Source organism: Drosophila virilis, chromosome 2 (assembly GCF_030788295.1).
Source record: "Drosophila virilis strain 15010-1051.87 chromosome 2, Dvir_AGI_RSII-ME, whole genome shotgun sequence".
Classification (NCBI taxonomy): domain Eukaryota; kingdom Metazoa; phylum Arthropoda; class Insecta; order Diptera; family Drosophilidae; genus Drosophila; species Drosophila virilis.
Genome location: NC_091544.1, coordinates 24,433,259 through 24,446,863, shown reverse-complemented (window position 1 = coordinate 24,446,863; position 13,605 = coordinate 24,433,259). Strand labels below are relative to the sequence as shown.

The 13,605-nt window shown below is 43.2% G+C and overlaps 1 protein-coding gene across 1 annotated transcript; it reads right to left on the bottom strand.

Moving 5' to 3' along the window:
• Positions 1–1,086: 1,086 nt before the first annotated feature.
• Dr (muscle segmentation homeobox protein Drop) lies at positions 1,087–11,217 on the bottom strand. The gene is made up of 2 exons (XM_002055800.4): positions 9,820–11,217; positions 1,087–1,563 (listed from the first exon to the last, which is right to left on the bottom strand). Exons 1-2 carry the CDS (start codon positions 11,078–11,080, stop codon positions 1,226–1,228), a joined length of 1,599 nt encoding a protein of 532 aa, XP_002055836.2. The 5' UTR covers positions 11,081–11,217; the 3' UTR covers positions 1,087–1,225.
• Between the last annotated feature and the right edge of the window lie 2,388 nt (positions 11,218–13,605).

Genomic DNA, 13,605 nt, shown 5'->3' with positions numbered 1-13,605 from the left:
TAATTTGTCCTTCATAAGTTGAATGTCGTGCATCTATATCTGCACCGAAACCAGTCAAATCGATTGCGTAAAGAAGCTTTAGAAAATAATGATCAGATATAGCTGATTCTAAGATGATTTGATTTTTGAGGTGAATTCATTGATTGCATTGTTAACTGAGATCACATAAGCTGCAGATAAGTAACATGATGAACTTGACCCAATCAACTTGTCTGATCGTGAAAATAAAAAAACTAGAATAACCTCTGAAAGGGCAGATTTCGGCATAAACAAACTATAGGAAAATTTAATTTGCCATGTTGCGTGCTGGGAAATCCAAAATTGAAAACAAATTCTCATTAAATTTTTCGTATAATTATATATTTTTCCACTGATTTTTGTTGATTTTTTTTTTGTTTTGCTTTCTTTTTTTGTGTTTTTTTTTCTTTGTGGGAATTTTGTTTTATGATTTAAGTGTTAACAACTACAGAGAATGTAACACTATATGGTAGTATTTTATATGAATGTATGAGCTATATATAGGGTTGCGTATTATATTATATTTAATGTATAATTAACGGCATAGTTATAGCTGTTTAGTTAAGTTCCTTATAAGTATTTTTTAAATACATGCGTTCGTTTAACTAGACTTATAATGCAAATTACAATACAATCAAATATAATTTACGGCTTAAGCTTCCGTCGTTTTGTTTGTATATTTATTGACTTGAGTTTTACAAATAAATTATTCAAATTTTTTTTTATTGTTTTTATTTTGTTTCTTTTTATATATATATATATATTGTTAAAAGTCTATGTTACAATTTAGATTTAACAAACAGCAAATACTTTTAAACGCAAATTGGCTCTTCATTATTATTGATTGGGTTACTTGCTAGATTTATGTACAATTAGGAAACATTCTCGCTTGCTTTTGTTTAGATATATACAGAGTTCGGTATCGGATCTATCGAGAACCGGCTATTTCTCTCTCTCTCTCTTTCTCCCTCTCAGCTTTCTTTCTCTATGCTTACAGTATTTACAGAGTGCATTTTACAAAAACATTTGGAAGTATCGTAAATAAAATGCGCTAACATCACAGCAAAATTTTGGGGGTTTTGAAGCGAGCACAACATTTGTGGGCGTGCTGGCGGCTGGGCGTGGCTCAGTTATTTGGTTGTCATTCTGGCTGCTCGTGCGGCTGGTGCATCAGCTATTTATTAGCGCACACCAACTTGGCCGCGACTTATCCCAGATGCATCAGGCTCGGGTGAAAGTAGCCGGCCATGGCCCATTGTGCCCCGGGGGCACCGCGGCCCAGCGCCGCCATTTTGATCTTCTCGATTTCCGCTTCCTGCAGACGCTTGGCCTTGGCGCGCCGATTTTGAAACCAAATCTTCACTTGCGTCTCGGTGAGCCGCAGCGACGATGAGAACTCGGCACGTTCCGCTATGCTCAGATACTGCTTCTCTCGGAACTTCTTCTCCAGCGAGAGCAGCTGCTGTGTGGTGAAGGGCGTACGCGGCTTACGGTTGGGTTTATGTTTGCGCAGATTGCATTTGATACGAGGCGGCTCATTGGCATCTAAAAGAAGAAGACAGAGGAGAGAGAGTGTTGATTAGTTGTCTGTAGGCATAAGTTAATTTAACTGATTGCTTAGTTAAGAGGGAAGTGTTGATTAGCCTGTTCCGCGATCTGTGGCCAATTAAAAGCAACGAAATCCGCAACATTTGCATACAATTGAAGCACTGAATGAGATGCTGTCAACAGGCGTCGTCTGTCGGCTGCTGCTGTCCTTGGCCTTGTCATGGCTAAAAGCGGCAGCAACAACAAACCGACAACGGCAACGTCTACAGCAAACGGTAATTACTCCTTTAAGTGGCCAATAAATTTGCTGTCTAAACTATTTGTCAGACAAAGCAGCAGCAGCAGCAGCAGCCGCAGCCGCAGCCGCTGAGTCGCAGCAGTCGCAGTTGCAGCAGCAGCGACGGGAAATGCAATGTCCCCAGTTCGATTCTCTGTTGGCTGCAAAACAATTTTAATTTGGGCATTTTGTTTTGGCAAACAAAGACCGCAGCAGCGACGACGAGGATGAGGACGCGGCTGGGCAGCAGGCAAAAAACCAACAGAAAAAAAATTCAAAAAAGCGTGCATGCCTTATAAAGAAACCGCATGGAGTTGACGCTGTGCGGGGCAGGGTTAGGGCAGCCGCTGATGCAGCTGCTCCACCATCGTGCGCCTGTGGCATTCACTTGGAGTGTTGTTAATGAAAGTAATGAGCCTGCCATTGGGGCTGCCAGCGCCAAGCCACAAAGATGCAAATGGCATTTTAAAGATGCATCCCCGGGTCAGCTTTAGCAGGGAGTATACTCTCAATAGTATCAAGTACTATATAGCCATATGTCGTATCTTTTGTGCCAGAGTCGTCCAGTTGCCAGTCGCCAGTCTCAAGTCTCAAGTCGCCAGTCTGCAGGCGCAAGCACGCGTAATTTATGGAGCATTTCGTATTGCGGGCCAGGAATCAAAATAAAGGACCATGCAAATGATATGCAACGCTTTAATTTTATGCATAATTACACAAATTGAAATTGTTGAGTGACAAACCGAAAATTGTTGTCATCTTCTTCTTCAACTCATTCTCGTTGCTTTGTAATTGCTTTTTATGCTTTGATGGCAGCCAGCGCAAATGAGGCATTAAACAACAACAAGAAATGAGTAGCCAGGCTAAGACCAGATGGGCTATGCGTACAGAAACTCAACAAATGATCATCATACGAGCTGCTGCAACTAGCATTTGCTCAGCCGACAACAAGTCTGCCACATACCACAACTTGATGCCTATGTTCACACACATTCATTCTGTGTCACGTTATGTTATCAATAAACAAATAAATGTCAAAGTTGCCTGTCCATAAAAAACTCAAATGTCTGGCACACTCGTTCGGTAGTAGTGCTTCGATCGGCTCTGGCTGCCATACGAAAACTAATAATGCCAGCAAAGTCTCGCAACAAACAGCATCTGCATCTGCATCTGCAACAGCATCTGAATCTGGATCTGTATCTGCATTGGGCTGATCAGCTCATTAAGTAATTAGTGTGACATGTCAAAGTTATGTTAATGTGCCAAGCTCGATCGTTCAGATTGCGGGCCTTATCTGCCTACTGCCTGATCCCTGCTGCTTCGGGCATAATAAGTATATGCATATTATTTCATTTATTTGTGTGTGCCTTGCGCTGAATGCAGTCTCGTAAAAGCGTTTTGTATGGCCTAACAAGGTGAAACGAAATGTGAAAAGCCCCGATAATATTGATAATCATTATAATAACGATCATGATGATGTTGCTGTTGCTGTTCCTGTTACTGTGGTTGCGCCTCAGCAGCAGCAAGAAATTTGTTACAGACTACAAGACGCGGCCGCATGCATCTATAAATATACATATAAATATATTGTATATTTTGAATGTATTTTGTTCGTTTTTTCTTTCGTGCATTTCTGTTTCTGTTTTGTACATAGTTAATTTTATTATTATTTTCTTTTGTTTTTTATTGTTGTCGCTCTTGTTGTGATGGCCATAAATTAGTTGCCAAATTAGCATATAAACGATGCGGTCAAGTTTTACAGCTTTGGCTGCCTTTGTCACATGCCTTTTGGCTCGTATCATAATTTTCTATAATATCTGGCTCTTGGCGTATACTTGGGCATAATTATTTAGACAGTCGGCAATGTTTCTATTTGACAGCAATGTGACCACAAAATGAATCGTAAATATGTAGAAGAGTATGCTCTGTACACATCGGGGCACACTTTTAATTATACTTTTCTAAAGCAGTTTTGCGCTTTGCATTTATTTCAAAATTAATTGCTCATTTGTCGCTAAATTGCTGGAATGGGGTTTCGGTTTCCAATGCAGGCCAAAGCAAAAACTGTAGCAAGTGGAATAGCTGCGACCTCCCATACACCCCGCACCGTACACGGATCAACTGAACCAATGGCTTGGCCCGCCGCCTGTTGCACAAATAACCTGCAACAGATCCAATTCAGACAGACTGAACTGATCGGAGACGGAGACGCAAGGGAACAGGCTGGAGACGAAGACAGCCACGCACGTCCAAACCAGAGTGCGAGACTTGTTTTCGCCTTTTTGTGTTTTTATAGGCATTGTTTTTGCCATTGTTGTTGCTGTTGCTGTTGCTGCTAGCTGGTTGCTGGCTGTTGCTGGGGCAATACGTCGCCAACGTCGCCATCGCCAATGCCAGAGCAAATACATGCCACAAACGCCAATTGTGACATTTAGCCTATGTTTGTAATGGATTTTCAATTAATTTGAGTTCTCCGGTGTATTGTAGACGACGACATATAAGACTCGATCAGCAACAACAACAACAACAACAACAACAACAACAGCAATAACAGCAGCAACACAAACAAGCAGCAATTGTGAAATTTACGCGTATCGATCGCATAGGCAATCGCCCATAGAGGCCTCTACGGCAGTTCGTATGCCCAGGCCTAGGCCTATGGGCCGGAGCGATACAACACGACACGACAACGCTGACAACGGTGGATTGATTTGCGCTGCAAATTGCTGGCAATTAATTCTTCATTAAAGCGTTTTCGCATAGCCAAATAGGCAGCAGGTACGACCAAGGGGGGCTCCGGTGGTTCAATGAGCGTTTTTGTAGTGAAAAGCATTTTGCAATCGATTGGAGCAAAAGCGAATCGAACGTTTGGCTAATGCAATTACACGCTTACGGTCAAACGAGCACTGCTTCGGGGACCCCATGCCAATCCTGGTGTTGCCGCTGCCGCTGTTGCTGCTGATTGGGGCAGCTGATTTCATAATGAAGGATTTTAATTAGCACCAAATATGTAGGTGAGTGAGGTGCGCAAAGTACCAAATTAGATTCAACTGAAAAATGCGTGTGGGGGAGAATTATGCACAGCAACAGGCGATGAGCATTTCAGATTAGTTCAACGAATGACTAAAACCATATATGAAATATGACCTGGATGGCAAATCGATAGATAGATTGAGGCAGCATGAATTTATAACCTGTAAAGTGGACAGTTAGATAAAGCCGTTTATTACTAAGAAGAATGTATAAGCCGGGCTAGAAACGGCCTTAAGTGAGTTTAATCAAAGTAATTCTGGATGAGTCGTGGGGTATAGTAAGAATGAGTTTATATTGCTGAAAAATCACAAACAGTGCATTATGCATTTAAACAAATTGAATATGGTGTAGCAGTTGAACAGACTCAGTGACAGCAACTGTGGGAAATGAATGAAAGCGAATAAGAAAATGTCATAACCCAGTCAAGTACAAATTAACCATGGAGGACATATAGCAGCAGTTAAGTTGTCGGTTGCATTAGCAAATGATAAAAATGAATGGAAATGGGCCAAGAAAAATATAACATTTTGAATGCAGAGGACCATGGAGGACAACCAGTTGGGGTATTATTAAGAGGCTGAGTATAGCTCGTTATTTTTAAGTTTTAATACCTTCTGATGCGTATTTGCAATATGTAAACCTGATTGCGTTCGAGGAGTTCATGAGAACCGGCCCATTAGAGCCTATTAATTAGCAAAGAGCGTGTTAAAACCGGCTGCCATAGATAAGTTAGCACCAGCAACTGGGCGCGATCAGTGGACAAATCTTGTCGCATTGCATGTTGTCCAGTTGCCCGGTTCGCCTGCTGGCAATTGGAATGTGTTGTTGCTGCTGGCTCAGTGGCAATGAAGTGCATATTTTAATCACCAATGGCTGCCTCTGTGCAAGATAAGCAACGATAACGAGGCCAGTAGCTGAAGGGTTAAGGGGGCCAGAGCAGCGGGCAAGCTGAAGCAGCCCACGTGGGTTGGGCCTGCATCTTCAGGCAGGCTGCTGCCCACCTGCTGGCAAGTTCAAGTACTTGAGCTCTCTTTTAATTACTCAGCTGTACACACACGCACACACTCACTCCCAAATACACGCGCGCACACTCTGAAAGGCGTGCACAAAGACATACAGTGACTCAAATTAGTTGAACTACCAATTGTCTACAAACATTTAGCAAATGTTTGCCGTTGTCTCAATGTACTTTCATACATATACCCAAATGTCTACGGTAGCAACACCTTGTGGCACATATGCAAGTCATTGGCAATAACACAGACCCCCCACCCATGTCACCCCCTCGCTGCTGCTCCCCTTTTGTGTGGTGCTGCTGTTGCTTTTGTCTGCCTGGTAATTTAATGCAAATAAATTTTATTTACCAAAACATACATCAAAATGTCTGCGCCAGCACACCTCACACAGCCGGCCCCCTCCACCCCATGCCCCTTGGATTGCATGCAACTACAAGTATCTGTATGTGTGAGTGTATTTAGTACAGCTTATGCACGTTAGATGGCGTGCAGAATGCAAATATTATTTTAGCTTTTGGCTTTTGGCGTCTTCGTTGGGGCCTTCTGCGAATGGTGTTAAAACGCATGCAAGTGGTAACCGACCTGCGTCCCGTGTACCTTCACCCCCCCTCCTGACTCTCTTACCCGCTCCTTTGGCACCATACCATCCGCACCACCTCCTCGTTGCACGCCCAGCAGCCGTTGGCCGCCGGCTGTCGCCGTCTGTCAACGTTTAAATTGCTGCTTGGCTGCAAATAAAAATTGCGTGCTTAGGTGGGCGTAGCTGACATGCCACACCTACCAAGTTTGCCAGTTGCTCTGCCTCTATCTCGCTCACACACACACACACACACAGTCTTTCACAGTATGTGCGTGTGTGTATTTGCTGCTTCTGTTGTTTGTATTTATGCAATGACTCCCAAGTTGTTGCTCGTTTGTTCAGCTTGAAAATTAATTTCTATAATGGCTGCCAAGAATTGCAGCTGCATTAGTTGCCCCCACCTGTCCACCCCTTTTGCGAGTTGGTTATACCATAAGGTACGTGACGTGCCTGCGCTTTGCAATTAGTTAAATTATAGAGCCCCGTCGCTGGAATTTTAACGCATGTGAATGTAAATCAATTGCAAGGCTCTCCAAAGCATAAGGCCATGACGAAAATCGACTAAGCTGAGCCGAGAAGAGATGCGGGCCACAGAAACTCCAATTCCACCTGTGTATTCACTGTGTTCCTGTGTGTTCCCTAATCGCAGCCCATTTAAGATGCCAGTCTGTGGTATTTCATTTAATTGAATGGGCCATGAAACAAACATGAAACTAGCGCCGCTGATAAAGCCCGGCTCAGAACAAATGCACGGCTACCGTTTGCCTGGCCGACACACAGATACAAATACAGATACACAGATACAGATGCATTGCCCAAAGGCACTAAGTACCTAACACTTGACATAATGCGGCCAGATAGCGGCACAGGTCACACGAATATAGGCAGAGCGAGAGAGCAAGGGAGAAAGAGAGAGGACGCACAAAGGCAGCAACCTGCTGCGCTAATGAGACCTGCTGAGGATGGGTCCAAGCCAGGAAAAAAAAACAGCTGCCGAAATGAAATGAAATAAAGTTGTATATGAAGTAGTATAAAGTTGCTATGTATGCGTGTGTCAACGTATATATATATATATATATATGTGTGTGTGTGTGTAGAGCTGCAGTTGACAGCAAATGACAAAATAAGCGGCAAATGTTTGAAATATTTTTTTGTTATTCGTATTGTTGTTGTTCTTATTGCTGTTGTCGCTTGTCAGTTTGAAAATAATTAGAATTGGCTCTTTAAAAGAGCTGATCAAGTGCGGATAGCCGGATGACTGAAGCATGATTGTAAATATATATTAAAATGAACTATTAAAGAATTTTAAATGCGACTATTAATAAGAAATAATAATTGTTTTTCCTTAAAATCTTTAAAAAACTTTCAACAAGCTCATTATTATTATTATTATAATTATTTATAATTATTATTAAATATTACTGTTGCTTTTTATAATATTAGAAGAGTAAGATTTTATAATATATATTTTTATATTCATTATTACAGAGCTTGCAGCCGCAATTCAAATTAACTCTTTAACACTTTAAATAAACTGTCTGTGACTGAAGAATTCACATTGCCAAGAGTTGCGCAATAAGAAAACATTTTTTTTTTAAATTCTTATAACTCTCAGTTTATGAACTCTTAGTTAATTGTTAATGTTTGCAAAACAGCTGTCGAGCTCGTAAAGTACTTTTAATTTTTTGGTTAATTTACTCAAATGATTTCTAATTTTTAGCTTCATAGCTTAAAATGATTATTTAACGGGCATTTTGAGACATTTCATACGTTAATTGTTATAGGAGTAATTTGTGTATTGGGTCTCATATGCGTATGAAGAAAAAACCAATATAAAAACTGTATGCGGCGCCTCTCATGGGCGTCTGCCCCTTGACAGCTTTATAAAACAATGCAGCAGCAGCAACAACAACAACAGCAACCACAACAACAGAATGAAGAAAAACAAGCCCGTGTTATTGTTATTGCGGGACGGAAATGCAAAGTTCGCGATAGGTTTTTTGCCCCAATGTGTAAAGTTCACATGTCTGTCAGCCGTCGGAGTTTTTGTCCTGGAACTGGTACAGTGCGGACTGCAGCAAGGTGTGACCAACGGCGTTGCAAGTGTTGCAAGTGCCTGGTCACTTTTTGTCCGATGCCGGAAAATGCAAGAAAAGTGTGAACTGTGCATGCAGATACAAATCGGCCAGAGCTGCCAGACTCGCTTCAATTAGTCTGGTCAGTCAGTTCAGTTCAGTTCAGATATATATATATATGCACGTGGTTTACTTGTGCTGGGGGGCTGACATAGACCGGAAAACACCAAAAAAAAAAAAAAAATTGAAAACAAAAAAAAAAAGAAAATGAAACGAAATGCAATGAATAAGCAGACGCGCCAATTGACTTAAATCAAAACCGACGCGACACCAACAGCAGCAACAACAAGAACAACAACAACAACAAATGATAATAATAATGTTGTGGATGATACGAGTAAATGGTCAGCGCAATCGAGAACATTTCATTGTTTTATTTAAAGCGACGGAATAATTGCCACGCACTTTGACTACACCACCAGACAGTGGTGTGGGGAGGGGCAGAAACAGAGAGGGACTGCAGCGCCCGCAGCTTCGATGGCCGTTGGCAGCCATTGTCGCATTGTCGTCGGTGCCAATTAGGGCGCGGGTCAGTTTAATTCAATTAAACTATGTACACACACACACACACACACGCACACAGGCATACGCAAAAACACAAAATGGAGCTAGGCCTTGAATGCGATCAATTAATAACTAATACTAAATTGGATAGTAAATTATTATAAAATTACAATATGCAAAATATATCTATATTATTTGGTTTAACTACAGCAAATTGCTGAATTTTCCTTTTAAATTAGGACATATAAATATCTTCACATCATTGTTAAGATTACAAAGCTACTTTGACTTTCTTTGAAGGTAAATCAATAATACGTCAAGCAAATAGCAGAAAGTCATAAGCAAATTCACCAAGGAGTCCAAAATAATAATTATTCATGGATTTCGGGAGCTTTGTGTATTATTTTGCATAAGTTCAATTGGCACATGCTAAGCAATGTCACGTGCCACGTTTCAAAATATTTTGTTTATCATTTCTAGGGAGTTTCTTAAAAATCTTTTAAGTAATTATACAAATGTTTTGCAATGTCAGTATTTTTTTTTAGTATGTGTGAGCTCAGCCTAATTGTGTCTTTTTTATAGATTACTTTTGAATACTCCATTATTATCTCTTATATCTCTATCAAATAAAGACGGAACATTTTCCGCTTACCCAAACTGAATGAAATATTTAAGAGTATTTTTTATAGTTCAGATTTAGTTGACACTCACCTCCACCAAATCCTTGTCCCGGGAACAAGCCCGGCGGTCCAAAGGGTGGCATTTGACGTGCGCCCGGCCATGGCACTCCGCCGCCCATGCCGCCCCAGGCAACCGCTGCGGCAGCCAGAGCGCTGAATGGCGTTGGTCGTATGGGCACATGTCCGCTGGCGGCCAAAGCCGCTGGCGAGAGAAGTGTGGTTGGCATTTGGCCGGAGCCGGGTCCAGAGCCTGGTGGACCGCCGTGGGAGCCTTCCAGCGATTTGCTGCTGCTGTCGAGGCCATCGGGCGTGGAGCGTGGCGAGTCGTCGGGATTCATGTCTTCGATGTCCACAATGGAGTCCTCCTCCTCATCGTGCTCCCCATCGTGTTCATGCAGCATATCGTCGTCGTATTCCAACTCGGAGTCCGTGTGGCTGCTGCCGCCCAGCGGCGAGTGTCTTTCGATTTTGGCAGGTATGGAGCTGGCGCCGGCCGCATGCGTCACTGGTGTTGAGCTGGGCGTGGAGCTGGCGGAGGCCGAAGCGGGTGGAGAGCTGGCGCGCGCATCTGCCTGAGCCTGACGCAGTTGCGCAATGGCCAGATGCTGCTGTTGATGTTGCTGCTGCTGTTGCTGGGCGTGCGCTGCTGCCGCCACATGGGCGGCATGCAGCAAGTGGGCGTGATGAGCAACGGTCGCGGGATGAAATGCATGCGTTGGCGGCACAGCTGGTGGCGCTGCTGGCGGAGGCGTGCCCGCGGCGCTGCTCTGCGAGATGGGCGATGTGGCTGCGGAGCTTGACAGATTCGTGGGTCCATCGCTGGTGTTGGGTGTACGCGGCCTTGTGTCCGCCAGCAGCGAAGCAACACTAAAGTTGCTCAGCCTGGAGCTGCTCTTGTGCAGATGATGAGGCGCCGGGTGCACTGCAGCCAACTGCAGTGCCTGCTGCTGTTGCTGCTGCTGTTGCTGTTGATGTTGCTGCTGTTGCTGTTGATGCTGCGCCAGCAGATGCTGCTGGTGTGCCAGCAGCAATGCCGACGGCGATGTTGGGCTACCCAGCGGATGCAGTGCACCAGTGCTGGCGGCGGCAACGGCAACGGCGGAGGTCAGCGTGCTGCTCAGGCTGCTGTTGCTGCTGCCGGAGCTGCTGAGCGATGTAGTTGGCGGCACCGTCGGGCTGGTCATCGTTTGGCGCAGGCCAGTCACTGTCATACTCCTGTTCCTATTCGGTTTCCTGGTCGTTGCTGCGCTCGTTGCGTTCACGTTAACGGTGTTGTTGGAAAGCTTTAACATAAAGCCAGCAGATTCGCAGTTGCTAATAGATTCACTGTGCTATCTCTTTTGGATTTGATTAAATGTTGATTATTGTTGCTGTTGGTTTTTATTGAAACATTGCACTGGCGAGAGAAGTGCGCGCGAGTTCAAATTGGCACTTGACGGGTCGCTCAGTAGAAAATATATGTGTCGTTAATTTGTTTTGATTATCTTTTAATTAATTCGCTCGTTCATCACATACACTCACTAATACACACGCACCCACACACATGCACACGCACGAACGCGGCCTGCTCATTTGCTGTAGTATGTGGCGTTTAATTTACGTTGCGACTCTGTTCGGCGGCTCTGAGACTCGAGAGAAACACGTCCTCCTGAGATCACGTCTGTTCTACAACTGAACGCAGACGGCGGCGCAGCTACAGCTCTGCTGCTGCTGGTGCTGCTGCTAGGCACACTCATACAAACGCTCGCACACACACGCATATGTGAAACCTGCACGTTGCTGGCAGTGGTGTTGGTGCTGGTGGTGGTGGTGGTGGTGGTGGTGGTGGCTGATAAACCGGCCTGGCGCAGCTCTGGCGCTCTCTCACTTGCACACACTGCTCAAGCGAATGCAGCGACACCATTTTTATTGGCCTAACTGTTTCGGTTATGCTCTCTCGCACAGCATTTTATTTTATTTTTCTTATTTACCTTTTGTTGTGTTTCTTGCGCCGCCTTCTTTTCTACTGCTGTTCAATTCCAGTGTGGTGAGTTTTGTGTTCGCCACGCAAGCGAGACGGCACCATTGTTAATAGGTGCTGTCTTTGGCTGTCCCGCTCGCACGCCTAATTATTATTGAATAATTCAATCTTCAAAGCGTTTTTGCTGCGCGTATTAGCATTTTATAACAAGCAGCCGCCGCCGCCGCCGCCACCGCCGCTGCCGCAACCACCGCAGCCGTCGCTTCGTCCGTTTCCACTTTGGACTTTTTGTTGCTCTCTCCCCCGTTAAGCGCCGTCTCGCTCTGACACGTCACAGCTTCCACATTCATGACTTCATTTGCCTGCTGCCTGCTGCCTGCTGCCTGCCGCTTTGCCGCTTCTTATTAAATTCTGCTGTCAACGTAATTGGCGGCCGCGTCGTCGCGCTGTCTGCTTATGTTTTGGAGTCTCGGTTTTTCCGTCTTTGGAGCTAAGGGAAAATTTAATTGGTGCTCCAAACGAGCGCACTCGGCGTATGGGCAATATTTTCATAAATGTCGCACCGCCGCCCGAACATCAGTTTACATACACTCCTACAAACATCATATAAATAATAAACAATGAGCCCATCATTATGATGAAAGGCGAAATCATTGACGACGGCATCTTATCACAAAGCTGCAATCTCTGCCAGGAAATTATGTTTTTTATGCCTCTTCTGCTCGAAAAGAATCTTATGTTGCCAGCCCAAAAAAAAAAAAATAATAAATAAAAAATAAACAAAATTTATGTCTATGGCGCACACCTCAAAGATAAACCATAAAATTCTTATCGTTACGCATAAATCGAGTAGCCAGCATGGCAAATCAATCACACGTAAATCTGAAATATGCAGCATCCCGAAAAAAAAAACAGCAATTCTTCTTCCCCCTGGCCCAGCACTCCAGTAAGCGACAACAAAAGGTTTCCCAGGATAAGCCAAACTTTGGGGTTTATTATATATACTTTATGGATGGCACAAAAGGCAGCTCTCTTCCTGTTCTGTTCGCTCACTTTACTTTTCTTGTTCCATCTCGCTTACGCACTTATTGGATTTGTGTCTTCCTCTTTCTCCCCTTCTCTCTCCCTCTCTCTCTCTCCCTCTCTCTCTCTCTCTCTCTCACTCCATAGCTATAATTTTACTTTACAAATTAAACTCATTTTAAGGATTATTATGTGAAAATTGTTGGCTCCAAAGTTTTGCCAGCCATTGTTGCGGCGCTTTCATGTTGGGGCCAAGTAGGATTGTCTCTGAGGCGCTGCTTGGGGTTAATGATGGGCGAACATTCCTGCAGGAGGTTTTTTGGGCTTGGAAGTATATATTTAATGAAGCTGCTTTTCGGGAATTATAAACTCAATTAGAGCAGCTTAATAAATCAATTAAGCCGACAACTATTTTATTTCGCAATATAGATGCATACATATATGTTTTATTGTCAATATCGAAGTTTTTCTATTTCAAGCTATTTAATATGTGGGTTGACCTCGTTTTTTCCACTATTTATAAATAAATATTATAAATTCATAGCATTCCTGTGCGATATATAACCAAAAGAAATTCACACGCTTCTCAATAGATAGCTTTGTATATATATTTTATTCAAGACTACAAACACAAAAATGCCTTTCATACATAACTCATATATAAAATAGAAGATAGCAAACAAATTTGAAAGAAAAATTCCAAAATTTGCCAACTAATTGAAATGTGAAATTTTATTATTAAATTTGTCATACCAGGCTAAAATAAAATAAAATATTTGCTAACGTTAGACACGTGCTACGCAAACTAATTAAGAAAGCAAATTAACATATATT

Coding starts and splice junctions, on each gene's coding strand:
- Dr (XM_002055800.4), bottom strand. CDS start 11,080: ATGTTAAAGCTTTCCAACAACACCGTTAACGTGAACGCAACGAGCGCA. Junction 1,564..9,819: donor GGGACAAGGATTTGGTGGAG/GTGAGTGTCAAC, acceptor TTCTTCTTTTAG/ATGCCAATGAGCCGCCTCGT.